The sequence below is a fragment of the Aquila chrysaetos genome, chromosome 5, assembly GCF_900496995.4.
Source record: "Aquila chrysaetos chrysaetos chromosome 5, bAquChr1.4, whole genome shotgun sequence".
Lineage (NCBI taxonomy): Eukaryota > Metazoa > Chordata > Aves > Accipitriformes > Accipitridae > Aquila > Aquila chrysaetos.
In genome coordinates this window covers 67,470,256-67,498,094 of record NC_044008.1, presented here as the reverse complement: position 1 = coordinate 67,498,094, position 27,839 = coordinate 67,470,256, and the positions used below count along the sequence as shown (strand labels likewise).

Sequence of the window (27,839 nt, the reverse complement as noted above, 5' to 3'; positions counted from 1 at the left end):
ATGCAAATGGCAGCCTGTTTCCCGACGATAACCCTTATATCCCAGCTGGTGCGGCTCAGCCGCGACGCGCAGACGCTGCTGGAGATGATGTGAGCACCTGGACCATAAACCCAGCCTGGCACGAGCATCCCTGGAAGGACTTGATGAGCACGAAGAAACCAGTTTTCCTTGTCTCTTCAGGTATTGTAGATTTCAGTGCTAATTACTGTGTTTTAATTCATCCATAACTGATATGATCTTCAAAGCTTAAATATCTTGCTCTAACACTTCCAGATTTTTATTCCTTTTTTCCTTTGAACCCTGCAAGGGAGCCTCTGGGACCCCACAGCCTTGCTTTATGTTTGCTTTTAATCAGCTTGCTTTTCTTCCCCAAAACAAAGACAAATAATACTGTAATGGTTTCTCCTTGGAAATTTCTCCACACTGAGAAGAAGAGAGGAGGAAAGCATGGTTTGTTAAAAGCTGAATTTCCTGATGTCTTCTTTTTATCTGGTTTGCTGCAAGACAAACGACTCTCTTAATTTAGCTAAGAAATGGAAGGGGACCTATATAATTCAGCAGCAGTCCAGCCAGCCAGCTGCCTGGGGAGCCATGGCAAGTGAGTACGGTGAAAATAAGGTGATGGGGTGCCGCATCCCATCCCATGCCACAGGATCCCCGGGCTGGGGAGTCCGGTTATTGTGGCAGAACACCGCGCAGCTTTGTGGCAAGAGCGGCCCCAGTCCTGGCATGGTGACACCCCAGTTGCTGGTGCTGTGAAACACCTCCGGTAGATACTGGGAGGTTGGTTTGTGCTGCTCCAACAGAGAGATGGCTATGTGGGTTGAGATGGTGGTTAGAGAGTGGGAAAGCATCTGTAGTGCCCATGGGTGCCATTCCCAGCTGGCAGCATCGAGGGTAGCGCTGAGCTTCCTGGGATTATTCCAGCAGATGGATTTGTTGGCCGAAAGCACAGATCCTGCCCCCGCGGAGGCCCCAGACATGAGGACCTTGCTGTGTAGGTGCCTCATTTCACTGGTGAACATAAGGAATGGCTGGTGTACGCACGCCAGCCGTCACCCAGACAGTTCCGCTTGGCTCCCGGGGTGCAGCCGCCGTCCCCCCCACATCTCTGGGGTGCAAAACCTCGTTACTCTGCAGCCCAGGTGGGCTCCAGAAGGACGGGGTGGCTCATGTGGGCAGAGACAAAAGGCAACGCAAGGAGATGTTGGAGGCAGCGTGCCGGCTGTCCGGGCAGCGGCGGTTCACGCCGCGGTGCCTGCGGGCAGGGCTTGGAAACCCAGGCACAGCCCGGGTGCCTGTACGGGGCAGCTGGGATGTCACCGGCACCGGGAGGGTGTTTGCAGGGCCCCTTCACTCTCCTCCTTCCAGAGAAGCCAAGTGGAAATTTTGGGGTCATTTTTCTGCTTTTCTCATATTTGCTCCCTGCTGGAGCTGATTTATCCCTGCAGCTTCCAGAGCTACATCCGAGAGGGACATGTTTTGCCTTTGTAGTACACAAGATTGCTATAAATTATTAGCTTCTTTGTGTCAGCTGGAGCCCAACACAGCCCATAAAACTTTCCGGCCATGTTATTGCACTTGAACGTGGCACCAGGCTGCTGGCGGCAAGCTGGCCCAGACCCAAAGGAAGGAATTGCCAGCTCAAAGAATGTATTTTTCTCCAATGCGACACCCCCACCCTTGTTCCTAAAATCGCCCACAGACTTTATTAGTCCATGGAGCATCAGCGGGAAGAGCTTTGTCCTCGCCGTCACCCGTGTCTCCAGATAGCCACCGCTTGCTCCAGCTCTGTGGGGACCATGGCCACCCCTCCATTGCGAACGGGTGGGCAAAGCACCCCACAGCCTGTGTTTGTGAGGCCTGCAGGTGGAAGAATATTATTATTATTATTGTTGTTATTGTTGTTGTTGTTATTATTATTTAACCCTAAGCATAGAACCAGTGAGGTGAAAAAATCGGCAGTCTCAAGGCGAGATTGCCGCAAGTTCAATATATTATCCGTAAGTGATGTGAGTGGGAGGGCAGAGTGGGAAGCGAAGGGGATCTCACGAGAGCCACAAAAACTGGACTTTTAATTTAAAACTATCCTTCACTGACTTGAGCATTTCTCCTGCGAGTCCATTTTTTATTTCCCCCTGTGCAGCAGTAATCAGGAGGTAACAAGGGAGAAGGGGAAACGGATTGTCTCGCAGCTCTATCTGGCCGATTTCAGTGCTGTAAATTATAGATATATATGGTACAAAGGAGTGCTGGGATATTAATTTCTGTTGTTGAAAATCACAGACCCTCTGCTTTAATTTACTGCTAAATAATAAATGACTTTGTAAGATACTCAGCAAAGATAAAGACGCCCCGGTAAATCAAACAGCTCATAAGCACTTATGGATCAGTCTATCTTGTATGTGTACTTAAGTGGTTTATATTGTTCTCACAAAGCAGAAATAAGCAGGCGTTTAACTGATGCTATCTGCCAAAATAAAGGATGAACCCGTGAATCAAATGGTTTCCTGCAAATCCTCATTTGCATCTGGAGAATTAAATGAAAAGTGGTGCTTTAGGGATTCTGAAACCTTTAGATACAAATCCAAAATGTGCCCCACAGGAGGCAACGGATGCAGTCAGTGGGGCTGTCATGGAGAGCAGCAGGTAGGTTTATTCAGGGTTTATAGAGGGTTTATCCACAGCTCAGCAGGAGGAGGAATGGAGTGCATGGATAAGTCTGGAAGAGACTGGGGTTTGGAGCCGTCTCTCCTCCCCCCTCACCCCGCATCTGCAAAAACACCCTGCGCACACCCGTTCTCATGGCACTTCACGAGAAATTGTGCAAACCAAAGTGAGACGGGTAGCACCGGGAATCCAGATCTGCAGTGTGGGTCTGCAACGGAGAGCCAGACCCCTGGCTGTTTCTGCCTCGGTTTCCCTCTTGGCATGCAGAAGAGGCCATCTGCTTCTCTGGGCTGCCATGCAGGTCTGTCTCCTGGCTCAGCATGTGTTTTTCTCTCCTCCCTGGGTCCATTTGTGCTGGGCAGCAGTGGCAGAGCCACTAATTGCAGCTGCAGGAAAGGCAGGAGCTCTCGGGCGGCCGTAAGTAAGATGGATGTTGGGCTCTCGGAGCGCAGCCCCGGGGATCTGGGAAGGCGATGTCCCCGGCTTGCCAGGCTCTAGCTATTTGCAAAGGCAAGTTAGAGTCAAAATGATGTAATTAGAGTCTGAAGCGAAAATAAGATATGGATGTGGCCGATTTTGACATTTATACTGCGTGTTTGTTATGCAAATTGGCCAAACTCTATAGGAATGCAACAGAAGGAGATTGCAAAGGGCACCAACTCATCCGAGGCGCCTGCGTTGGAAGCGTGTCCCCGGGTGGCTGCAGGCCGTGTAAAACAGCTCGTCGGGGGTGCGGGGGGCTCTGCGAGGGGCAGCAGTGCTTGGCTGGGGATGGGGGACGTTTAGGGCTGTGGGTTTTGCAGAGCAAGAGGGTGTCAGCGCTGGTCCCCAAAATGCAATACGGAGGAATTTCCTTGGGATAATTTCAGCAACCAGAGCTCTGGGTGTGCCTCCGGCTGCCTCTTTGCTGCCGTGACTTGACCTCACTCGCAAGGGTACAGGGAGCTTTCAGGTGGAAAAGGACCAAGTGCTCTGGAGTATTTCAAAGGCATTTCAGAGTGTGGCTACCTGAGCACAGAATGAAAGGGACTGCCGTGGTCCTCTCAGGGCTGGCCCCAGCTACCACCCATCTCTGCACTGCCCAGCTTTCCTCTGCTTAGACAGGGGATCCTCTGTGGTTAAAGACAGTTACTACCCCCAGTGTTTGCAGGCATGCTGAACACCTTGTTGCTAGCTGCAGAGCTGTCCTTGTTGCACAGTTTTCCTGGGTGGACCAGATGAATAACTGCTGGTGTTGAGTCCTGTCCTGCAGGCATGCATACAGCCAAGAAACATCATCTCTGAGATCCAGCTGTGCTGGTGGAAGGAGTTAGCATCCTGCAGCAGCTTGTGCCATGGATACTGCTACCCTTGCAGATGTGCTGGTTGGGCAGTTTAGGGAGGACTCGCCATCCCACTTTGGGGTTTGTTTCACCTCTATGAAGAGGTCTGAGGATGCTGTTCTGCAGGTGTTAATTCATGCATGCAATGCTGAGCCACCGGGCAGCAGAGAGGAGCTCAGGGCTGGACACGGTTAGTCTGTGCCTGAGAAGTTAGTCAAGCTCCATGACATACTGCTTGGCAGCTTGGTGTTGTCTGCTGGAGGATAAATGTACCTGGTACAGCTAATATGAAGGAAGCACAGCCATACAGTACTGGATCTGGCAGAAATTTTGCCACGATGAGTTATTCTTCCAAAAAGCCCCTGGTAGGTGGGAGGCAGCAGCGTAGATGTGCCATGATCAGCAGCATGCCTGGCCACCGCAGTGCTTCTTATTGGGTTGCTGGCTCTCAGATTTATCATCTTTGGAGTAGAGGACACCAGCCCAGCTGGCTCCATCTGAATTGTGCACACAAACTGCCCTGCTGGCAGACTGATGGGAGAGAAACCTCCAGCTGGGGACAGTGACAAGTGCCTGAGAGAGAAAACATCTTTCCCCAGCACAGCTGGATTTGGTCAAGGGTGTTTCTCTACAAGCAAGTGGGTTTGAATAGCAATTCATTAGATACACGAACCTCTGCAACCTTCTCTGCGGCAGGGGATTGGGAACAGAGGAGATGCTGATGGGAGTAATTCTAGAAACAACTGAGCTCTGTGGAGTGGGAAATTTTCACTTTGTTTTTCAGGTGAAGCCAGAGATCCCCAAGCTTTCAGCTCAGAAGCACTTGCAGCCCCATGGCAGGATGGACGTGCATGCTTCGAGTGCCTTGGGCTCAGGAGTCCAGGTGACATGACCTGCCACAAAACCAGCCGTGACGCTCTCCATCCAAGGGGGACACTTGCATTTTGATCTCTGCTGGCCACATTTTCCAAGCACGAGGTGGGCGAGGGTAGCCCCACTCACGGCCTGTTTCTGAGGTGGCAGGAACCAGGGCACGCCAATGGTCCTGCTTGCGAGGGCAGGCAAAGTCCCTCAGCGTGAGCAGCCCTAGGAGAGGCAGGAGGTTTTCGTGTGGTGGGAGCAGGCTGGGAGCATGTACGGAGCTGGGTTTTCACATCAGAGATACTCAAAGTACGAACTGATGTATGGGACAAGGGCTCGTCTTTATGTTTCACAGTCTGGTGAGTGCTTTTACCCATTTAACTCAATGCCTGGACACGTAAGAGACCAACTTTCTGGCAAAACTCCCCACCAGCACTCGGCAGAGCTGGGTACCACCCTCAGTGCTTCTGATCTGGCCAACAGGAGAACACGGGAGAGGCCAAAAGGGACTTTAAAGTACTCTCAGGACTTGGTGCACTGAAGTGTTTCACCCCTTTGCAGATCATCTGGAAAAGCTCTGGTGGCAGCACACTCTCTGGTCTGCACATTCTCCCCATGTGTGTGCTGACCTGATGGATGAGCTGCAATCCCTCACGCTGACGGTGCTTCCCACCCAAAAGTGGTGGAAAAGAGGCTCCCAAAGAGACGGAAAGCCTCAACTCCCTGCTCTCGAGTGCCATGTTCTCCTCACCACAGAGCCAATGTCTCCGTGTCTCACGGGACATTCTGCACGGGTGTGATGGAGCAGCCGTGGTAGCCCAAGGCCCCATCAATGGGAATCACAGCACTGTGGTCTGCCACGTTTTGCACCGCTGCAGCAGTGACTCCGAATGCAGGAGGATCCAACCCCAGCATGATCAGGTTCCTGAAGGCGTATGCTATTTTGTTTTGCTACCACTCTTGAAAGACAGGGCAGCTCTAATTTGCCCGGAGCTGCTTGGTTGTAACATGGCACCGCAGGGAAGGGCTGTACAGAAAACCACATTTGACAATGAAAGCATTTTGCTGGAGCACAGCATGAGAAAAACAAATTACTATGGCATAAACGAGCAAATCCATCATCAGCGGGAAGAGGAGGAGAGAATTCGTTTAAGGATCCACATACGAGACTGTGACAGTAATCATATAACGGTCCTTTAAATGTCAAGGGGGATGAGCATGGTTTAATAGCAACAGAAATGCTGCCAAGCTGGGCGATGTGTGACAAAGCAGACGGATGGATAGATCTACCTATTATCTGCTCCTGGAAAAAAAGAAGAGGGAGATAATTCAGGTTTATGCTTGATCTAGTGTGTAAATCTCAGAGAGGTAATGTTTTCTTTTATCAAAAAGGAAAAAAAGAAAAGAATTAGTTTGTTTTCAGACCTGTCCCTGCCATCAGCCAGACAGCGCAAGTTCAGCTGTACAAATGAGATACATAACATTTAAAGCTGGCTGCAGCCCTGGCAGTTATTACACCGAGGAAAAATGAAAGCACGGGGGTGTGTGGCAGCTGATCAGTCGGCGCTGGGCAGCTGTGCGGTCCCGTGGCTCCTTTCAGCAATGAAGAGGAGAGACAAAAGAAGGTGCTTGAGGGGAGGGGGACACGGCAAAGGTGTGCAGCATGTTGCACTGCTTGCAGCATGCATCGTGAAATGCTTTTGCTTTCAGGCTCTGCACACGCATGGCCCTGTGCCACCCTGATGTGCTGCTCCAGAGGGAAGCGGGTGTCTGTCTGGAGCGGAGTGTCCGGCTGCTTTCTCCACCTCCCTTCCAGGCTGGTGTTAAACAAGGTTGTGAGGGTCTTGGAGCCCCTCTAACTCAGCTGGAAAAGCCCATCTCTTTTGTGAGGGTGCCCAGGGTGCCTGTGCAGCCTGACTGGCTCGTCTGGCCCTGCGAGGAGCCTCATCTGGCCGCTGCACGCGAGGTTCCGGGGTCCAGCCTCGGGCAGACTGGCTGCAGGGCTCTTCCACCATGCTCTGGGCACCTTCTGGCACTATTAAAGGGTTTCACTGTGATCGTAACAAAAAAGCCCCCAACCACTAAGCATCACCACAGCCAACATTAAACCAGCAACACATGAAAACCTGGGCTGTGTTGGGAGAGGGGAATATCCCTCAGCTTGTGACCACTGGTCAAGGGGCAGAAGGAAAAGGCTTTGTACCCTGAAAAGCGCAGAAGCAGGTTTTGCAAAGTCAGCTCCTCAGATCTGTGGGGTTTTATGTTTTCATTCATCCCTTTGCATCACAATTCTGTGTGCGAAATGGGGAGCATGACCTCTGATTTCACAGGGACTGGAAAGACATTCCTCAGTATTTGTAAAACACTCCGCATGCATATTTACAAGCACCAGAAGAAAAAAAATCACAAGAAAATGAACAGTTTTAGTATTCAGAGCAGGCTCCGAGCAGCGTGCAGGCAGCACGGCAGGGGCTTCACACCAACTAATGGGAAACCAGAGCATTGAATTACCTGCTCAGCCGGCCGGGCCAATCTGCCCTTGCACAGTGTGGGGACAGGCTGGAGGGAAGAGTTGTCACCGTGTCATTCAAGCCTCTTGCTTGACTGTGCCGGCACCGAGAGGCCACACTAAGGTTTTATGGGCAACCTGAAAGTGAGCGTTTGCTAGCGGTGTGGTGCTTGGCTTTACCAGCTGTTCTTCCTGTCCAGGTTCTGCATGTATGGTTTAGATCTGTATGGATATTTTATAAAAGGTCTGCTAAAATGTGTTATTGCAGAAATAAAACTAAGCGCTTATTCATTTTTAATGAGCCATCAGGGAGAAAGCTATTGGATGTGTGTTGTAGTGTTTTTCTTCTGTTGGGCTATTTATACCAAAATGTCTTGGAGGGAAGTTTGTGATTAAATTACCTGAGCGAGATACCTTTATTCATGCTGAAAAGCCTCTCTGGCTTAGCCCGGAGGGAAGCTGTCAGAGCCACTGAAAGTGAACCACAATTCAACGTGAACAGGCAGCCTTGAAAACCATCAACAGAAAATTAGATCTAAATACTGATTTACTCTGTATTAACGCCGCTGCGGTTTCAGCTCCGGCCAAGAGCAGCCTCTGAACCCTCCGTGCGCAGAGACTGTGCCTTTTGGGGGAATATAACACCAAACCCGGCACCGTCCCAGGGCGCGGGCTGGTCCCCGAGCTGGATGGGGCCATGCTTTCGGTCCCCCCCCCCCGTTCTCGGCTCTCGTCCCGGCCGTTTTATGGAGAAGCCGGAGCGGTGCCCGTGAAGCCCGTCCCCGCTCCGCAGACCCGGGGGGGGCCGGCGGGGCCGGGCCCGGCGCGGCCTGCGCGGCCCCGAGGAGCCGGTAGCGCGGAGCGTTACCGCGAAGGGCAGCGGCCAAGGCCCAGCGCCCCGGGCTGACATCGCCCTGCCGCCCGGGGCACTCGCCACCCGGCTACTCGCCGCCGGGGCCCGCAACGCCCTGGGGCCTGGCTCGAGCCCCGCCGGTTGCCATAGCGACGCCGGCCGGGCCGCTTCGAGACGTCGCTGGCCCTTTAAGGCAGTGCTTGGAGGACCGCGGGAAGCCGGAAGTGCTCCGCCAGGCGCTCTGGCCTTCGCGTCGTCTCGGTGGGTTTTCGGCCTTCCTGCTTCCGGCGGTGCGGGGCCTCGTGGCGGGCGGTGGGCGGCCGGGCCGGGGGGGGTGTTTGTGTTCGTCGGGGGGTGCGGGCGGCATCGGGGGGTGCATTGGGGGCTGAGGGGCAGGACATGGGGCTGGGGTGGTGGGGGGGTGGGGGGTGGGGGTGGGGGGGGTATGGGGGGAGGGGGAGGGGGGAGGGGGGTGGGGTATGGGGTGCAGTGGGGGCTGGGGGACGGTGTGGGAGGTGGGGGGGGGTGGGTGGGGGTGGTGTGGGGGGGTCATTGGGGGCTGGGGGACGGTGTGGGAGGTGGGGGGCGATGTGGGGGGGTCATTGGGCTGGGAGACGGTGTGGGAGGTGGGGGGCGATGTGGGGGGGTCATTGGGGGCTGGGGGACGGTGTGGGAGGTGGGGGGCGATGTGGGGGGGTCATTGGGGGCTGGGGGATGGTGTGGGGTGGTAAGGGGCGATGTGGGGGGGGGGCTGGAGCGCTGTGGGGGGTGCAAGGGGGGCTTGGGAGGTAGCGAGGGCCTGGGGGGCAGGATGTGGGGTTCAGTGGGGGCTGGGGGGGGGGCAGGGTGGGGGGGGCTGCAGGAGAGCTGGGGTGCTGTGCGGGGGACAAACCCGACTTACTGTTCCTCCACGGGGGAGGTGTTGGAGCCGGCAGTGGGGGTGTGGGTGCGGGGTGGTGCAGGGCTATGGGGTGGGCACTGCCACGGAGTGGGGGTGCTGGGGGAGAGCTGAGTTGGGCCCAAGGGGTGGAAAGGGCGAGCCGTGCAGCGGGGAGGGGGTTGCGTGGCCAAGGCAGGGCGTGCGCACAGCGTGGCGGTGGTCAGACCGAGATTGTGTGTTTTTCACGTGAATTTTCCCAGAACGTTGTGTGTTGCAGGATTTTCTGCCAGGGCTGAGCCCCAGAGAAGCTACAGCCCTGAACGGCAACCGCGGGTGGTTACGTTGGCCCTCGGTGCTTCCGTTCCTGAGGTGAGTGAGAACGGGGTGAGTCGGTGAGCCCCGTGTGTCCCTCCTGGGCAGGGGGCACGAGGGGTCTGTGGGCGCTGCAGCGAGCGCAGGGCTGGGGAAGGGCTGCTGGGTGGTGGGGCCCGCGGGCCCAGCCTCGTACCAGCCAGCCTCACCCGCGCCCGAGATCAACTCCCAGGCGGGCTCCGTGCTGGGGTTCATCCTGTGCAGTAACAGGTGTGAGCATTCATGCAGCGTTTTGATGGTCATGTATGATACTGCATACAACAGGTTCCCCCCACTAAGCCAAGGGAAAACAGCTTTTCGATTAGTTTCTTTAATGTATACTGAATCTTCTTTTGAAATTCATCTAGCAAAATTAAACTGATACTGCACTTCCTTTGCAGGCATGTTTTACAGACATGGAAAGTGGAACTTAGATACATTGCTCATGTATTTTTTCACTTGATTTATCACTAGTACTATGTGAATTCCAAAACTTTTTTCCCCACATAGTAGGAAATACTGATAAGGTGGTTTCTTTACTTGAGCAAATTGTAAGGCTTTGTTGGAAGTTGTGTACTTTGCTCTCGTTACTTCTGTGATTTTCTATATGGTTTGGTTTTTCTCCTACAGCTGGGGTCATAGCTCAGGCAAGCATGTGTTCTCACAAGCATGGGAAGGGGAGTGGGGAAGGCCTGTGCTGTGAACCTGACACCAAAGTGATCCTGGCTTCTGACAAAAATTCTTTGCCAAAAAAAAAAAAAAAGCACTTTTCCTGCTTGTTGTTGGTGTTGGTTGGCTGATCTGGCTCACAGCGAGGTCACCCCAGATGGTTGCTCCTGTACAACTGAAGAGCTGTCAGACGGTGGGAGGAAGAAGGTGCTCCTTAAACCAGCTTTGTCATCAGACTGTGTTTTGTGCTCGGCTGCAACTGATCTGCCGGCGATTGGCAAGCCTTCTTGGTGCAGTTTGGGATAAAAAAATTTAATATTTCATAGCTGCTAAAATGGGAGACCCTCCTTGCCCCTAGTCCCAGCAAACTGCTTCCTTTGCTCGCCTTCACCTGGTACTGGGATTTGTCAGGGCCTATCTGTGGGCAGATTTAACCCAGTAAAGCAGCAAAAACAAGCTGAGGAGAGAAAAATAAGTAACTTTCTAGCATGTTAATGAAGTTATGGAAAAGTGAACAGTATCAAAGGCTGGGAGGGAGAGGAAGGACTGTGTAGTTTGGGGGAGGGAAAAACAACTTTTCTGCCCCCCTTTCCTCCCCACCACAGTGGCTTTGTTTTGCGGGGGAACTCTGCTACGCTGTAGAGACCATGGTGTGCACAGTGGCCACGGAGAAGCTGCCAGATGCTATTATTTCCAATCAGATCTTAAAAACGGGGGCACTGCACACCAGCAGCACCTGAATTAGAAGGATGTGATTGATGTGTCTGTCTTGGGAGCTCAAATATACTGTTGCTCTGTCCAGTTTCATGCCATTTTAACCAGATGTGTGAACTGTCCCTGATAATTTCAGTGGGACGTTAATTTGGGAGCCTTATGGTTTAACAAGCTCACTGTTAATTCTTTGTGTCACACCTACTTGTTCATCAGGTGGTGAATTTTTTCCACCATACGTCTCGCCCAGCTGATTCTGCCAGGGTAACCACAACACTGTGAAGTATATTTCTGAAGAAACGCTGTTCATGCTGTGCCTCCTCAGCAGAAATGAAGCAGGCTCAGGGCCTTCTGGTGCCAGACCCAAGTGCTGCGTCCCTGTGACACAACACTGATCCAGTACAAGCTCACTTTGCCAGCTCCGATATGCTCAGATGAGTCTAGGAGGTTACCACTGTGCTGGCAGGCTTTCTGCTGGCCACACATCTGACTTTCTGCTGTCAGCGTGAACAAACATAAGCTCTGGGCTGTGTGTTACGGCCGTTTCGGCAGAAATGCAGTTGCGTTCCCATGCCTGGTATGATCAGGCGTGTGCTTGGGTTGATCTGGCAGCCTTATTTTACCACGACACCGCAGGCTTGAGAGTAGCTTCCCCCCAGCTGGAAAGGAGATGGTGCCAAAAATGGTGATGGGCACTGGTGTGCTGTTGGAAGTTTTCACGGTAGAAATGCTATTGGGAAGGATTTTAAGGAGAGCTGGGGGTGGGATGCTGCCTTTCTTAGGTGCTTCACTTGATGCTGATACAGAGAAGATGGGTCTGTGTAGGACAGTGGTCCCTAGCTGTAGCTGGATTTCTGGCTAACACCCTGACTGGGTAATGTCTCCTGCGCCAAGCAAAGCTGCACTCCGTTTACCAGACGCAAAGTCACATGCTTTGAATTTGCAACCAATTCTCTCTTTCTGCTTTGTCTCCTGATATTGAACTGACCTGGGCAGAGCTGTCCAACAGTCTCAGTCTGCAGATAGAAGACATTTCACTTGTGTACTGCTGCAGACTGACATTTTTGATCAGTTTATTATTTGAACAAGCATTTCCCTTTCCTTTCACTGATGTCACTCTTCCCTGGGTTACAAATTGGTATTTTTGGCCACATGGGCTGTCAGAACAAAGCATATGGAGGCCTAGATAGGGTGATTGCAAATATCCTGATTTTGGTTGCACCTGGAAAATGAGCTGTATTTATCCTTAAACCCAAAATTTATAAGTTTTGCTATATTTAAATCTTCTCAGGTTTCTAATTAAGGAGTGAAAAGTTGGATATAAATCAGAAAAATATCTTCTAAGCTTGAAGAATTTTAATTTTAAAAACAAAGTTACTTGTCTGACTGAGGATTTTCCTGTCAGCTAACTTTTAAACAAAGTATTTTCTCAATGTAATTAATATGCAACATAACCATTTGCAAGAGGACCCTGGATCAAGAGCTGTTTGTGGCAGCCTTGTGGGGTCTGACTGCCTGGTGCACACACTGAGCAGCTCTTGATGCCTGTGCCCAGCTTTCCCTGCAGCGTGTTTGCTGTGGCTGAACGTCCTCGTTGTTTCTTTTCAGGTGGCCGGGCCAGAAGATTGTTCTGCAGGATGGTGAGAGTGCTGCCCTTGCAGTTTGGTTATACCTGTGTCTTTTTAGGTTATAGAAAGTAGTTTTGCCTAACTAGATGGTAAACATGAATAAAATCCGGTTCTCAAAGTTGACTTTCTTCCTTTCTTCGTATTTAATACTTGCTATTGCGTGTGAACAAAGGAGAAAGATTTTTAAGGTGCTGCAAGTGTGCATACAGGCAAGTAGGCATATAAAACTACTTCTACACTGACACTTGTGACTTGTGCCCGGGGCAATCACACGCTGGAGATGTGTAGTGCTCTCTAGATGTGCTTTGGGGATCTGTAGGGGTAATTCAATCTCGAATTGAATTCAGCAGCGCCAAAGGACTTGAGAGCATCTCCTCCGTGTGCCAAGCTCCTATCTCCGCTAGAGGGTGTGAAGTTCCACAGAATGGTTTGCTTTCGCCAAAACTGGAAAACCGGGAGACTTTCTTCCTTTAATCGGATGCGCGGGCAGCGAGGCCGCGGCGGGATTACGTTCCCGTTGAAGATCCCCGCTCTGCGCGTTGGCTGGCAGCAGCCCAGGTTCCTTGTGCATTATATAACCATCAGCCGGGCTCGCTGTGCGCTCCATGTGATGGTGCTCGGCCCTGGCCGGCGTGCAGCCAGGAATTACTCGTAAGCAATGTGCGTGCGTGCCCGGGGGGAGGCAGCTCTGCGGTAGGTTTGATACAGTTAGTGCCTACCTCCAGTGCAGGTACCTGGAAGAGATTGCTTGGGGGGTTAACTTGTATATGCCAAGTTCCCTTTCCTCCCACCTGGGTAGTAAAATGTACCCTTGCTAACAGCGAGTAGTAACTTTTCACTTGCACTGCAAAGAGCTTGGCTTCTAGATTTCCTTTCATAGGTAGAGGGAATTTCCGCTTGATCTGCAACACTCCCAAGCCAAGCCTGAGGCCAGTGTGCTGTGAAATGCCATGAACCCGCGCTGCTTGCTGAGCTGTGTTAGTTTCCTGTGGTTAGTGCTCGTAGGAAGAGCCACGAAAGCTGCTCAGCTCATGGTAGCCATGCTTGCCCCTTGGCCAAGTACAGGATTTCTTTCTTGCTAAGTTTTGCCTCTTAAGTGTCACATTAAGAGTGAATTCCTGAGCAGAACTGAACCCAGCAATGCTGGCTTTGCTCCAGCACTCGCAGTGCTTGAGAAGGAGTACCCAAAGGAGAGATGGGCATCTTCGTGAGTATGTGATTGCTGCAGCTTGAGATGCAGAGGACTGTACGCCCTCTCCGGCTGCTGGTACCGACTGGGGTCTGTGGACATTTTGTGGTTTGATCTTTACATCCCAGAGGGGAGCAGTTCTTGGCTGAAAGATGGTGTCTGCCGGTTCCTGCTCCTACGACAGTCAGTTGGGTGTCAGGTTGGAGGCTGGCTGGAGAGCGATGGGGAGGCAGCTGAAATGGGGTGCTGCTCGTGGGGCTGAGGAGTGTGAGTATTCAGGGTGGGGAGGTGAGGGGGTGCCTGCGGGAAGGGCGGTCCTGCAACGGCTTCTCTGCCTTTGCTTTGTTTTCACGGAAATTTTACATCTTTTTGACCTTGTGGCTTCTGCAGAAATAATGTCAATGTTCTTTTTGAAGGTTTTAATTCAGAATGGGTCAGCGAGGAGCTTGTCACCATTTGCCTTTAAAATAAATGTGCTTTTCCCCAGCTTCTCCTGGGGGATGCTGTGTCTTGATACGGTCATACGCACATGACTGCCAAGCGTGGTCCCCAGCCCGTCCTGGCACCTCTCCTGGGGTCTTGCTGTGAAAACAGTCCAGCAGCTGAAGTCACTAGTTGCAGTATAAGCGCTCTTACAGTAAAAGCCTCTTTGGGCTGACAGGTACAGGCAGGACACAGCCTCCGCCGGCTCGGTGTGCTGAGGTCTCTGTTTAACCAACATGCAAAGTGGATTAGAGATTGTAAACAGCCTTCATTTGAGGAAAGCACCGTGGGAGAAGTGGGTCAGTTGGATATTTGGGGCTGTGTAACTTGCAAATCACGCTTAAGGATCTTATTTGTTTGTCAGCTGGACTCAAATTGCGTTGTAAAAGTGGCTTGTGCCTGACTGGAGCGGGGTGATGCATCCCCTGTCCCTGCTTGCCTGCTCCAGAGCCTCTTGTGGCCCCAGGAAGATGGGTGCACCTGGGTTTGCTTATCAGTTGCCCATTTGGTTTTCCTACAACTTGAAGCTGCTGTGAGCCTCATAAATAGCAACTAAGAATTTATTGCCAATACAAAGAGAGTAGGCAAACACCCTAGCCAGTCAATGTTGGTATCACATGGATATATTTTGAAGCCTGTGCTCTTTTACTAGTTTTGCCCACTGACTGGGCAAAATTAATCCCCACCATGGTTAGCTCCAGGCTCTCCCAGAAGGAAAATGGTTTTAAACCCTGTGGTCCACAAGGTGCTTGTCCCCCTCTCCCTCGCTGCTATCTCTTGCCTGCGTGAAGGTGGGCAATATCAAACAGCTCGTCTTTCCTGAGGATTTCACACATCCCTAGCAGGTCGGTGCTGGGCAATGTGAGGGCGGCTGTGAGCCTGTGTGAGTTGCAGAGAGACCCAGGATAGGTGCTGAGGGTGCTGGCGGGGATGGTGGGTGTCCATGTGTGAGCTGCACCCAGAGTCTGGCCCCGAAGCAGTGTTTTGCCCCAGCTCTCCAAGCACACACCATTTATTTTTCTTCCCCAGCTGTGAAGTAAGTTGTGCGCAAAGTGCTTTGGCCACCACTGTGGCTCCGTGTTTTTGCAAACACAACCCGATCGCCGAAGCGTGAGTAATTGTTTGGAGGAGCCTCGTCCGCCGTTTGCGCCCTGCGCGCCGCGATAAGGTCGAGCCATGCACTTGTTCGTGCCATTTGCAAGCCGTTCCTTCCTGCGTGGGTAAGAATAGCTCATCTCACAAGTACACGAGTCTCCAGAGCAATGAGTGATCCGCTTGGACGCGCTCCCTGCGCTGACGGCAAGCCGAGAGGAAGCGTGCTTTGTTGGAGCAAGGCCTCTGCTCGCTGGACGGAACGTTGCTCTTTGGCAGGTCCCAGACCTGGTGGCCCTCCAAGTGCTGCTTTACCCTGCCCCGGGGCAGCGTGGTGCTTTCCTCCCCACACAGCAGAGTCCCATGGGGCTCTGCAGCTTCTGACCCATCTCTGGCTCTGTCAGCCTGCTTGAAAACAGCTTCGTGGATGGGAGCAGCAATAATCCTTTGCACGGGTGGGTGGGCTATCCTGCTGCAGCATCCGACCTGTTCTTCCAGCCCCAGGCAGCTCAACTCCCCTCTGCTCTTCCCTTACGCTCTTGGGTCCCTGTTGCGCAGCACATGGGATTTCTCTGCTCATTTCACCCTGTGCCCTAACATGGTTCCTCTGGCTGCTCTGGGGACATGGGGACAGGAGCTACTCCAGCAGCCCGTCACTGCGGGAAGGGAGCTGCAGTGCTTACCGTGCCCAGCTCAGGCTGGCTCGTCTTACTCCTCGCAGGGAGCTGATGCAACTCACTTGCCTGGCAGAAAAGCATTTTATTGCTGCTGGATTAAGGAGCTAGGCTGGCTGCAGAAGGTCCCGGTGGGCACTGGGTGAGCCGGACCTCTGCCTTTTGGCAGCATCAAGCTCTGACGTCAGCTCTGCGGGTCAGGGAGCTACAGCCTCACTGGCTCTGCTTGTCTTAGCCTGCTGCCCGCAAGCAGCTTTCTCAATTCCTCCATTTCTGACTGGTGAGGTCATGCTCTGCGCATCCCGTGGCTTTTTGGAAAAAGTTCTGCCCATTGTGTTTTTGTGGGGAGACTGGGATTCGTCCTGCAACGTAAACCCAGGGCACTGAGTACACGCACTGCTTGCAATCTTCTCTCCTGTTTCTAACCACAGAACTGGGTTTTTTAACGACTTCTCAGTAGTTGTTCTTGCTGCAGGGGAAAATCCTGCTGGACCTGAGGCCCTGGAGATCTCAGTGCTGAAGGTGAGGTCAGCCCTGAGCTCTGCCAGCCAGCTGGCAGCATCTGGTCCCTGCTGAAGCTGCCCAGCAGCACTGCCCAGGACAGCAGGCAGCTCTGCACTGACGGTGGCCAGATCTTCATTGCAAAAATGGGTATATGTGCACTGAATGCAGGATGGCAGAGTCAGGGCGCTTGGGTTTCAGGAACTACTGCTCTTTCTGACCTGCAGCTGATTGCTTTTCCCTGGCAGGGAAGTGCCCCAGCTCACGGCAGAGCTGTGATACCATCACCATACGTGAGGTCATCTGTGGCACGGTAGCATCCATGGGGAAGGACTTTGCTTTTCAGCCCATTTGGATGCCAAACTTGTTCTGGGAGAATTAAAACTTCAGGTCAAGAATCTTGGACCAGGATGCAAATTCTCTATAATAACTTATTTCTTCCATAACAGGGAAAAAAAAAAAAAGAAATCCCTCTCCACTGGAGAGCTGTGGTTGCAGGTGCAGTAAAAGCAGTCAGTGCCCTCTCCGCTGTGCTTGCAGACACCAGTGATAACGGATAGTGCCACACACAGCTCTGCCACCCGCCAACACGGCCTGATAAGGAGGTTTGTGCTTGATAACCTGCTGGGCCAAAGCAGCCACGTTTGTCGTCTTTTCAGACTAATCAGAATCTGCTAAATGGAAGAAGGAAAATCAGTCTCAGAGAAGGTGCTGTGGGCTGTCAGACTTCTCTCAGCAGAAGTGAGTGCAAGGCTGATGGCTTTTGCTTGGCTGGAGTGGGCACCACAGGTCTTCTGTGCTTTCCAAACACCACCGTTAGAAATGTCTTCAGAACACGAGGCCCAACTTGAGTTAGAGGGGAAACCGTTCCCTCCTCACCAGCCAGCACAAGGCATCGAGGACAAGCCAGAGCCAGCCTCCTCCCCTGATTTTCCACATCGGATTAGTCCTCCAGGCTGAATAATTATTCTCTCTTCCAGGCAGAGTTTAGGGGGGTTGTTTTTATTGATGGGATGAGGGTTCTCCTCCTAAATAATGAATCCCGGTCACAGAGCCCCAGTATGGCTGTCTCCTGTGTATCCCCAGGCTGAAAGATACTACCTGGGTACAGAAAGGCTGGGATGTCATGATGCTGTGAGTGTTTCTTCTTACAGTCCTCGATCCCAAATTCAGTGCTCTTCCTTTTTCTTTAAGGTTTCTGAAAGAAAAAAAAAAAAAAAGAAAAACCCAAACCCTCTGAATTTGGCCTGATTTGGGTTTTTTGGTGTTGGAATTTCCTGTGGAATAGAAAACCTGGGACTGGCCAAGACGTCATAAAAGATGTGTGAAAGTAAAACCCGCAGTGAGGCACCCCGCTCTGCTGGGCTGCCTTGATTTTGCTGGAATCTGTTTTGTGCTCTCACCTGCATTGTTTGTTTTTTAACTGGTCTGTGCACAACATTCTGGATTTAAAATATGTGCCCCGTTCCCCCGAGCAAGAGGGCAGCCCCTTGGGACTGAGTGGAAAAAGGACCTGCTGCTTCCTGCAGCCAGCTGCAGCAGAGAGGGTTGTGGAGCGTGAAACCCTGCGGGTGCCTAGGAGTAGAGGATGGATGAAAGCACCCTTCCCCTGGCCAGGGGATGGAAAAAAATATCTGATGCCTCTTGTAAGACATCTAACGCTGAGCATTTTTCCTCCTAGGTAGAAAGCAAAAGAGCAGTCAGTGCCTTTGGCTGTCTGTGGGAGCTTGGCTTACTCCCATTTTACGCACGGGAAAAGCAAGGTGTGCGTAGCCCGGCCGGTGGGTCCTTTTTGTACAGACACAGAGCAACCAGCTGCTGTTTCTGGTGCTCTCCCATCCTGGAGCTGCAGGCAGGAGACCCGAGGCAGGGCGAGGGGAGGCAGCTCCGTGGAGGCATACAGGGGACGGGTCCCAGCTCTGGGGCAGGGAGGCCAGCGGGACCACCAGTGCCCCGAGCCCTCCTGCGAGATTCTCCATCCAAGGGCCTTGTTGCCAACTCTGCGACCCGGCTGAATGGGCACCGGTGTGAATTAACTCAAGGGCAAACGCGCACACGCTCACAGCCCGAGGGCTGAGCGGAGCCAAGGTCGAAGCTGAGCCATCCGGAGGAGGCTGGCATGCAGTGCTGAGAGGAGAGGAAAGCGAGGCTTGTGGAGCTATGCAGGGACGGTATTTTCTCTGCACCACTGGTCCCTCTTCGTCCCTCTCCGTGCATGGCCTTCGCTGTGCCCCGATACTGTCTCGCAGGGCAGAGCAGAGAGAAAGGACTGCCAGGGCCGTGGTGGATGGTGCCACGCTGCGTGCAGCAGCGGTGCCCAGCAGCCACGTGCTGGTGTGCTTGTCCAAGCCCAGGAGTGATGATGGAAGGTAGGTCAGAGACTGACTGCCTGGTACAAAGCCAGCTGCAGAGCCGCAGCCAGGGTCGTAACCCAGCCAAGCAAATCCTTCATCAGCTGAGCATGAAATGGATATTTATGTGTGCAAGTCAAAAATAATGAGGAAGGAGGCAGAGGTGTTTGCATATGCACCCATGTTTTACCTCAGCTGCAGACAGGCCAAATCCTGAGTGTTGGGGATGGGCTGGGAGAAAAGCCAGACCCCAGGAAAGGGGAGGAGGTCCCGTGTGGGCAGGGGAGATGCCCTGCCTGCAGTGAATGGAGGCTGGGGTCGGGCAGGTGGAAAACTGCTTTGACCTCCAAAGCATGTTCCAGCAAGTGCCTTGCTGTGGAGGTGGCTTCTTCCCTCGCACTAAGCCCTCAGGCCCTGTAGCCGCAAGGCCATGTTGCTCTTCCACTGTGTCAGTCCTCAAGCGCCAGGAACCAGCACCATGCAGCCACATGCCGGGAGCCCAGCCGTGCTCTGAGGCAGCCTTCTGCTCTTTCCTCCTCTGCTCCTGGTTTGTGTTTAGGCTGGAAAAGCTTTGAGGTCTGTGCCTGGGAGGCTGGACCTTGAGCTGGGACAGGAATCAGTTAATGCTGTTAGCATGTTATGCAAAATGTTAAACTTTGCATTGTCGGAAGAGGAAATGTCTGTACTTTCACTCTGATTTGTACAGGAATTGAGAGCATGGAGATTTGGGGCTGTGGCCACTTCTGCTGGGTAAACAGCCGGAGAACTGCCCGGTTTCCACCTTTCCTCCCTCTCCACCACCCATTGAAGAGGCTCCAGCAGCTCTCTTAAAGTGTGACATCTGGGAATAGTGCTAGCAACCACCAGTTCAAGCCAGATGCTTCCACTTGGCATTGCTTAGCCTTTAGTGAAGGTTCACCTCTGGTAAGAGGCTGCTTTTAGCTGTTCCCTTGAGAGCTGTTTTTAGGTCTGGCTGTAGTATTGGTCTTCCTTCAGCAGCAGATAAAGTCCTGTATTTACTGCTGGAGGGAGAGCACAGGCTGCAGGAGGGTCATGTTCAGGTGTCTTACTGCCCTGATGAGACTGGGCTGGGTATAGCCTGAGCATCACTTGGGCCCGTGAGAGTTCCCACCCGTGCCAGGATTGCAGGGCACGATTTGATTTCAATCACTGTGCTGTGATGATGAAGGGAGGGGGCAATCAAAGAAAGCTTAAAAATACATATTTTTTAAGCTGTAGCTAAGTAATCTGCCATGATTCCAAGTTGGACCTTCCAGCCAGAGGTGAGCAGGCTTAATTTGACAGCTATTTCTTAAATATTTAAAAAGCTGCCTGGAATAAACTGAATGCTTCCAAGTAGTGACCTAAATTCCACTTGCTGTAAATTTCATTAGAAAGTGGATTTGTGTGCCTGCCAGGAGCAGGCCACTTTGCAGCTTCATTGATCTGCCCAAACCATGTGCTGTGCAAGTGCCTTCCTCAGCAGATTTTTAAAGAGCTCACTGCTGCATTCTACTATCCCAAAATGTGGCTTGCTTCCTTGCTTTTCTCCTCCCTTCCTCTCTTTTTTTTTCTTTCTTCCTGGTGCAAATGCATCATTTGTTTACTAATCACGTCGCATTGCTAGCTGCACAGAATCATCCCACCGGCTGTGTGGGCAAGGATATAGCAGCTGGGAAGGAAAATGTCACTCTCCTTCAGCTTGCTTGATGTGCTTTGCTCTCAAATCCCCATCCCGCGCAAAGAAGCTTCCTTCCCTTCTGCTGTCCCCAAAGCGCTGTCTATCCCTGTGCAACCACAACTTTGGATCTTGTGGAGAGGTGTGATGGTAGCACAGATGGCATATATTGAGTCTTACTAGGGAAAAAAGCCTGGGGAGTTGTGGTACTGCCAGACCTGTGGATGCACAAGCAACATGCATTTCCCCAAGCTTGAGTAGGATCACACAGGTGATGCTGAATTCCCTTTCCATGGCAGCATGTTTGCAGTCCACCTGCCCAGGTTAAAGGTAGTATGTGGGGGGGGGGGTCCGTGCAGCCACCGCAGGGACTTAGGGCCTGTGCAAAACTACAGCTGCTCCTGTGTTGTCAGACACAGAGCAATTGCCTGGTTGGGCTGAAATAACGGGCGAGGGGAAAGATGCTGTGTCCCCGTAGCCCTGAAGTTGGGTACCCAGCCCTGCCTTCCCCATGGGAACCCTATTCTGGGGCTGCCCCTGTCCCCCTGCCACTTCTACCTTTGTCTCTGCACGAAGGTGATGCTCCTGTGGGAACCTCCAGCCTGGGGATAGACCACGTAACAGCATGGAACCCACCATGTTTTGGAAGCCCCATGGCCTTGCCACGGCTTGGGGAGGGTTGTGCACCCTGGGTACTGCGTGCAGAGCAGGCAGACTGTGCCTGAGGCAAAGCAGCAGGAAAGAAAGGACTAATGGACAGCCCCGTCCTACAGCAATGAAGTGCTGGCACCCGGCAGGAGTTCTGACAGCTCTTCGCAGTTCACAGCACGTGGCAGAGCTGGCTTTTGAAGAGGAGCTTTCCTACATGAGCACTGCCAGGCTGGCACAGAAAGCAGATGGTCCTGGCAGCAAGGTCAGGGGTTGGCTTGGATGCAGGAGTGCATGCTCATGTTGAAGGTATTTCTGAGGGAATTGGTTGGACCTCAGAGAACTGGTCTCCAAAGGGTGAGATTACAAAATGCGGGTTTCACTCAGCCACCTCCAGAGATGGACCCTGTGCAGCTGGGAGCATGGGAGGGACTAAAAATACCCCAAACCCAACAGGAGGGGTGGTTAGTGTCAAGGGTGGAGGTTGGAGAGAAATATCCCCTTCTTCTAACCATCATCTGTGTGTCTCGCTTATGGCTGACCATTGGGAAGAGATGTCTGGGGGGGCCTCCGGTGCTCCTCTTGCTGTATGGGTGATGAAAGTGGGAAGAAATCCCTGTGACGGAGCCGTGGAACACAGGGCTGTCCTGTCTCCTGCCAAGGATTGCTGCGGAGGGAGGTTTCTTGGGCCGAGTTTTGGCAAGATATTGGCAAGGCTGGTCCAAAGCAGCAGCAGCCTTTCCGCTGCCTCTCCTTCCCCTTTGGCTGCCAGCACAGATGATGCCTAGGTACACTGAACCTGGCTGTCCTCTCTGCTGGGAGAGGTGCTGCTTCCCCTCCGATGTATGATGATGATTTATTTTCGGAAGTTAAGCCTGGGGCCTGAACAAAGAGGCCACAGCCTGGGCTGCCTTGGGGACAGAGCCTTGCTGGCTGTCAGCATCCAGACAAGGGCTAAATTAATTTCCCATAAATCTGAAATGCTCTGTTGGTTTCCCAGCTTCTCAGCATCTCTGCTGGATTCGCCTGTTATTTATTTGCCTGAGGTCTAAGGAGAGGTGCAGTAGGTTTTGCTGAGGCAATGGCCCGGGTCCTGTTCTCTCCCGCCACCAGCACCCTGAGCTTTTTCTTACTCTGGCCACTGATGCAGGGTTTCTTGCCTGGCCCCGGGTGGCTTCATCTGTCCCCAAGCCTTGTCTGTCCCCAGCTGCAGGAAAGGCAGGGAGGAAAGAAAAGTGGAGGCAGGAGGTCTCCTTGCTCTCTCCTGCTTTGGTTTCGGGCAGTGTGGGTGGTTCAGCCCCTTCGAAGGGAGGCAGTGCTTGGGAAGGGGAGGCTCTGCAAGCTCACCCGTCTGTGCCCAGCTGAGAGGTGCTGGGGACCGCTCTGGCCTAGCCGTGACCGGGCGCTGGGCTGGCACCGGGAGCTTCCCTGCTTCGCTCCCCTGCCCGGCACGGTGATGCTGCTCAGCAGCCCAGAGGCTGGGCTTCGTGGCTGGAGCAAATGCAGCTACACTTGTTGGTGCTGGGGAAAGGGGTGGTCAGGGTGTAGCTGCCCAGGGAATCTGGTTTTAAGTGTTGGGAGCATCACCAAAGCAGCAGTTTCTCTCTGCAGCCCATGAGGGGGTTAAGTGAAAAATGATAATTCTCTCTATCTCCTTCCTTGTGCTTTCTCATCTCCGCCAACGGAGCTGAAGATGGGGGAGGATTTTTTTTCTATATTTAGCTTTGGAGAAATTGCTATAACTAATCGGCTTTAGGATACTGGGCTCTCTCTTTTATTTTATCTTTTCCTGTCACTAAGACCTTGTCATGTTGCTGTGGACTGCGGCTCACTGGCGTTCTGTTTGCTGAGCTCAGTTTTTTTTCATAGAGTCAATTAATAACCCGCAAAAATAACACCTCCAGCTGTTCCACTTGCAGCTGCTGGGCTGGAGTCTAATTACCGGGCCTTGGATCCCAAATCCTGCTTTGCATGTATAAGTGCCAGTGAATAGGAACAGGCAGAGGAGATGGCAATACAAAAAAGGAATGGGGTTTGGGGTGCTATTTTTAGCCTTTTCAAGCCAAATGTAAAAAGACCCTTAGGCTGCTTGTGTCCTGCTGAATCTGATCATATGCACAATATTGTTCCCATGGCACAGCGCAGCAGCCAGGGTGGGTTGGGGTTTATTTTTGGCAGTTAGCTTGCCTACATTTAAAACTTCCTTCTGGGTTAGCTTAAGCAGTGCTGCGTTGGTGTGGCTTACATCCATGTACTAATGGGGTTTTTTGCAATCACCTGTAGTTCTCTGTGTGTTGCTGAACATGCCAGTGCTGGATGTGGCCACAGCAGTGATGGGGAGGGAAGGCACACAGTTGCTCACCCAGTGCGGAGTGTGCATCTCACAGAGTGGTTGTAAAGGGGTGCCCAGCCCCCCTCAGAAAGTCCTTTCCTACCGACTGAGATACAAAATTAATTTAGCTGGAGCTCTGGTGAATATATAATGTTGTCCCTCCCGTGTCATCCTGTCTATCGTGCATCCTCTTCTACTTCCTGAGCTGGATGTCACCTTTGGGTGAACCTTCTGGGCAGATTTGTCCTCTGCTTCTCTGGAGCCTGGGGGTCTTGCCTCTGCTTGGCTGGTGGTGCCTCCACTCCCACTACTGCCATTTTCATCTGACCTCTTGCTACCTCCTGGGTGCTCAAGACCCCTCTCCTTTCTTGCTCCCCATAGAAGTGGTGCAGCAAAGGCCCAGGAAGACCCAGGTGCACTCAAGGTCTTGGGGATGGGGCACTAAGGAAGCACTGGGCTTGTTTCCAGTCTCTGTCCAGGGAGTTGTACTAGGGCATATCGGTTCTTTTCACCATTGGGCTCATTTAATTCAGACTCAGGCTGGTTATGACCAAAAGCAAATCAAACAGAACAGCAGTTCATTAGCTAATTTGAAATACTCAGTGGTCACATATGAGTCTGTAGCTACCAGCTTGAAACCATGACTGCAAATAGGCTTCCTGTGCTGGAGATCATCCCCTTCATTAAACCAAGTTATTTTGAGACTGCTATTTGGAAGCTGCCCTCAGAAAAAAACTTCTACACATCCCACTTGCACAGGGGTTGCAAAGCCAGGGCTTGACTCAAAAGGCAACTCCACTTCTTCCTTCTCTGCTCAGGCTCCCTCTGCCCCATGCTGACAGCTACAAGACCCACGAGGTGTTAAATATACCATCTCTCAGCCCTAGAGAGATGGAGCCAAACTCTCGGTGGGTATCCCTTCAGTGGAGCTCTGCTACCACTTCACTTATCCAGGGATAGAGGATGCTATCAATCTCTGTTAAATCTTGCCTAGCAAAGAGATAGCAAACGTGGCTTTCCATCATGCGGTACATTAGCCAAATTAATTCCAGGACAGAGAGTCAGCCAGTGGTGCTCGAGGCTGAGACAGATTAATGCTGCAGCCATGTCAAAATCAGCAGACCTGCGACTTGCAGCGTGCCAGGTCCCTGGATGCAGCCAACCTTCTGCTCAGCAATGCCCTCTGCCTCACACTTTTCAGGAACATTGAACTCGCTGGAATCAGTGACACAGACAATTCAATTGGAGGGAACATCTGTCTCTAAATTGCACTCCCTATTCAGGCTGCCACCACTGCAAGTGGGTGACATTTTTTATGCGTCTGCCTTGCTTTCTTTAATCTCCCAAACACAGGCACGCCTGTGGAGCACAGGAAGGTTCCTCCCCCGTGACAAGGAAAAAGAAATTAGCAAGCAGATTGAGCATGTATAGCAAATAATGAGATTGCCTTGGATACAGGACCGGAATTCATGCAAAGAATTCTGCTGATCAGAGAAGATAAGCAGCATTTCTAGGGCCTGCAAATAGCGTCATGAAGCTTATGTTTCTTAAGTGTTTTCTAAGAGATCTCTGGATGAAGGCTGCCAGCACAGGCCTGATCCACAGTTAGTGTGATTTAAAAAATAAACCCTGAAATAGCTATACTGGTAGTTATTTTGGTGTGCAAGTGCCTCATAATGATATGCCTCATTTTCCTTCAGGCACGGGGGAATAAACTATACAGATACACACACTGTTATGCTGGCAGAGCAGCAGCCACAAAGAAGGCTTGTCCTGACAGAGCTCCAGTGAAAGGGTGCAGTGTTTGCCCACAGGGTGCAGACCCAGTACTGGTAGAGTCAGTGCGTACTTTAAAAGGAGCTGGATTTGTGGAATACTTTTAATAATAAGTAATTGTTTCTTATTATTCCTCTGGTATTTTAAAAAACAATTATCAACATTTTACAGGCAAATAGGAACAAAGTCTATACCTGGTGAGACCCAACAGCTTGATTCAACACTTGTTGAAGTAGATGAGAGTATTATTTGTACTGTCAGACTCATTAAAAAGAGGGATAGTAAACAGCCTTTGTTTTTATTTTTATAGGATATTTACTCATCCTTGCATTTGCTATTGGCTGAGACTGATATTTTTCTAAGGATGGAAAAGTGTTATTAATGAACTGATCAGACCCAGGCAGTCCTTTAACTCACTTAAAGAGACAACTGGTAACAGGCTGTTCACTGTGAGGCAGGTGCCAGGCAGCTCCCAGGCAGTGGCACAGGGGCACAAGGGGTGTTTCCAAAGGCAATTAGAAAAGCTGGGCATTCCCAACAGCCCAGTAAACCCTTCCTTGCTTACAGCTCCAGCTCCCTGTATTATGAGCGTGACATCTTCAGCAACAATAAAATAGTCCAGCAAGTAAGTTATCATCCCAGTGTTTTTCCCTTTATACTAGACAAAAGGTCATGGGGTGGAGCTCCCTTTGGCATTTTGGCCCCCCGTGCCACCTCCTGATGTCTGAGGGATAAAACAATCCTGTGGGAGCCCCAAAGGGTGTCTCACCCTCCTTAAGCACCCCCAAGAAGACTGTGCTATCAACCTTTTGGGTGTTACAAATATCCAACATGGGTATTGGAATGAGTGTTGGATTTGATGCTTCATCCAGAATATACACTCCACTAGCTCCTCACGCTTTAATTATTTCTGTACTAGCAGCCCCCCCCCTGCACCACCTGCTCACTTTTGCCTTAGCACTGCACTGCTTATGAGCGGTGACGCTGAATTCGATGCAGGAAGCCTCATATGGTTATGGGCTTTGCAATGAGTAGATGTGAATAAGGGCTGGGATGCTTTCCACATGCTCATCCCGATTCATGTATTTTATGAATCAGGACTTAGTCCTATTTGCTAATGTTTGGCTACGTAACCTTTGCTATGCCAATGGTGCCTGTGCTCTGATGTCAGCTGCTGGAGTCCAAGGGCTGGCAGCTGGTGTCGCTGGCCAGCTCCCAGCCTACAATTCAATTTTCCTATCAGTCACTTGAGAAGAAAGGAAAAAACATGTTTCTGACCGTTTGTGGCATCAAAACATAAAGGGCTCCAGTCTACAAGGTCATTTAAGGCTTTTCTACACCATGACATATGGGAAAGTTCAGATAAATCAAATAATGGTACAAAGTTAATACACCTTCACTTATACTGCACTAAACTATAGTAAGCTAAGGCCAGTTTAATCCTGAATAAAAATCTCAGCACAAGAGTTTAATGCCTTCTAGGTTTTGTACATTAACATCACCTCTCTGAACACAGGACAGCGTGGAGATATTTTACCCTGATCCCAATCTTGTCAATGGTGGAAAACTACCACAGAGCTAAAAGGCAGCAGTGCTTGGGAATAAGGAGATCACCCCGGAAGTGAAGAGCTCTGGTCTGCTTTCTCATACTGATATACTGATTTACTGCATGACTTTTCCTATAGCATTTTGTGAGCCTCAATATTTATATCTGCATATTGGCATTATTATTAGTATCTTCCCTGCCATTACAAAGGGCTTTAAGATCTCCTGAGATACGTGGCAAAATTTCTGCTCCTGTGTACCGTTTCCCGAGTATGGGCTATACAGGGAACTTACAAAAATATGTATAGCTGTTACCGATGAGCACATTCAGGTATGTGTCTGGAGGACTGAACTTGAGTGTCACAGTTACTTTAGTTTTAAGAGTAAAGGAGTGAAGGAATTCATACCAGCTCATATCCAGCACCACCAGGTACTGGCTCCCTAGACTGACAAGGGAAAGAAAAAATTGTGACACCTAGTTAAGTACCTATAAGGCATTTAATAAGAACTCTGTGTAAACCAGAATCGCATGTCCCCAGGGCACAACTCTGTCCCATTAGCTGTTTGTCAGTCATCATGCTTATTTTAGCTGGAAATGTTATCATTTGGGACATTTTTCATGGTTTTAAAGGTTTAGGATGAAAGCATTTATTTCAATGTAGCCAGTGGTACATAAAAAATTCCACTGACTCAGATGGGACTGATTTATTAGGGTACAGCTCTTGAAGAACTTCAGTATATCTGAACTCAAATTCTCATCCCTCTTTCACATACTTTTAATAAACATACAGCTTAGCAGCAAGACCTTGAATGAACGCATGTTCTCTCTTGTTGAGAACTCCTAACAATCTCCTCTCTTTAGTACAGAAGCTGCAAAGATGAGACCAGCTGGACAGTAAGAAGCCAGGACCACTTCACTTCTATTCGCTCTCCAAGATGCAAACAAAAGAAACCAGAGCAAGTTCCTGCCTGCTGAAATTCCAGGGGCTTGCACTGGATTACAGCAAGGCCCGGAGGCATTTTGAATCTTTTTGGGTATACATCAGCCCTGCATTGCTCTCAGGCAATTGTACTTTAAGTTACTTATTGTTAATAATAAAAAAGGATTGACTAGCA

The 27,839-nt window shown here is 51.3% G+C and overlaps 1 protein-coding gene and 1 non-coding gene across 2 annotated transcripts; both read left to right on the top strand.

Moving 5' to 3' along the window:
* LOC115342141 lies at nt 1-27,839 on the top strand. The gene is made up of 6 exons (XM_041123481.1): nt 1-89; nt 8,138-8,476; nt 9,356-9,464; nt 12,435-12,466; nt 25,746-25,803; nt 27,586-27,839. The coding sequence occupies exons 1-6, from the start codon at nt 1-3 to the stop codon at nt 27,697-27,699; spliced, it is 741 nt and encodes a 246-aa protein (XP_040979415.1). The 3' UTR covers nt 27,700-27,839.
* Nucleotides 9,551-9,730, top strand: LOC115342356. The gene has a single exon (XR_003923743.1).

Excerpts from the sequence above, each read along its gene's own strand:
- LOC115342141 (XM_041123481.1), top strand. The coding sequence starts at position 1 with ATGCAAATGGCAGCCTGTTTCCCGACGATAACCCTTATATCCCAGCTG. Across the intron at positions 8,477-9,355 it reads CTGGCCTTCGCGTCGTCTCG|AACGTTGTGTGTTGCAGGAT; the intron begins GTGGGTTTTCGG and ends GAATTTTCCCAG. Across the intron at positions 25,804-27,585 it reads ACAATAAAATAGTCCAGCAA|TACAGAAGCTGCAAAGATGA; the intron begins GTAAGTTATCAT and ends TCCTCTCTTTAG.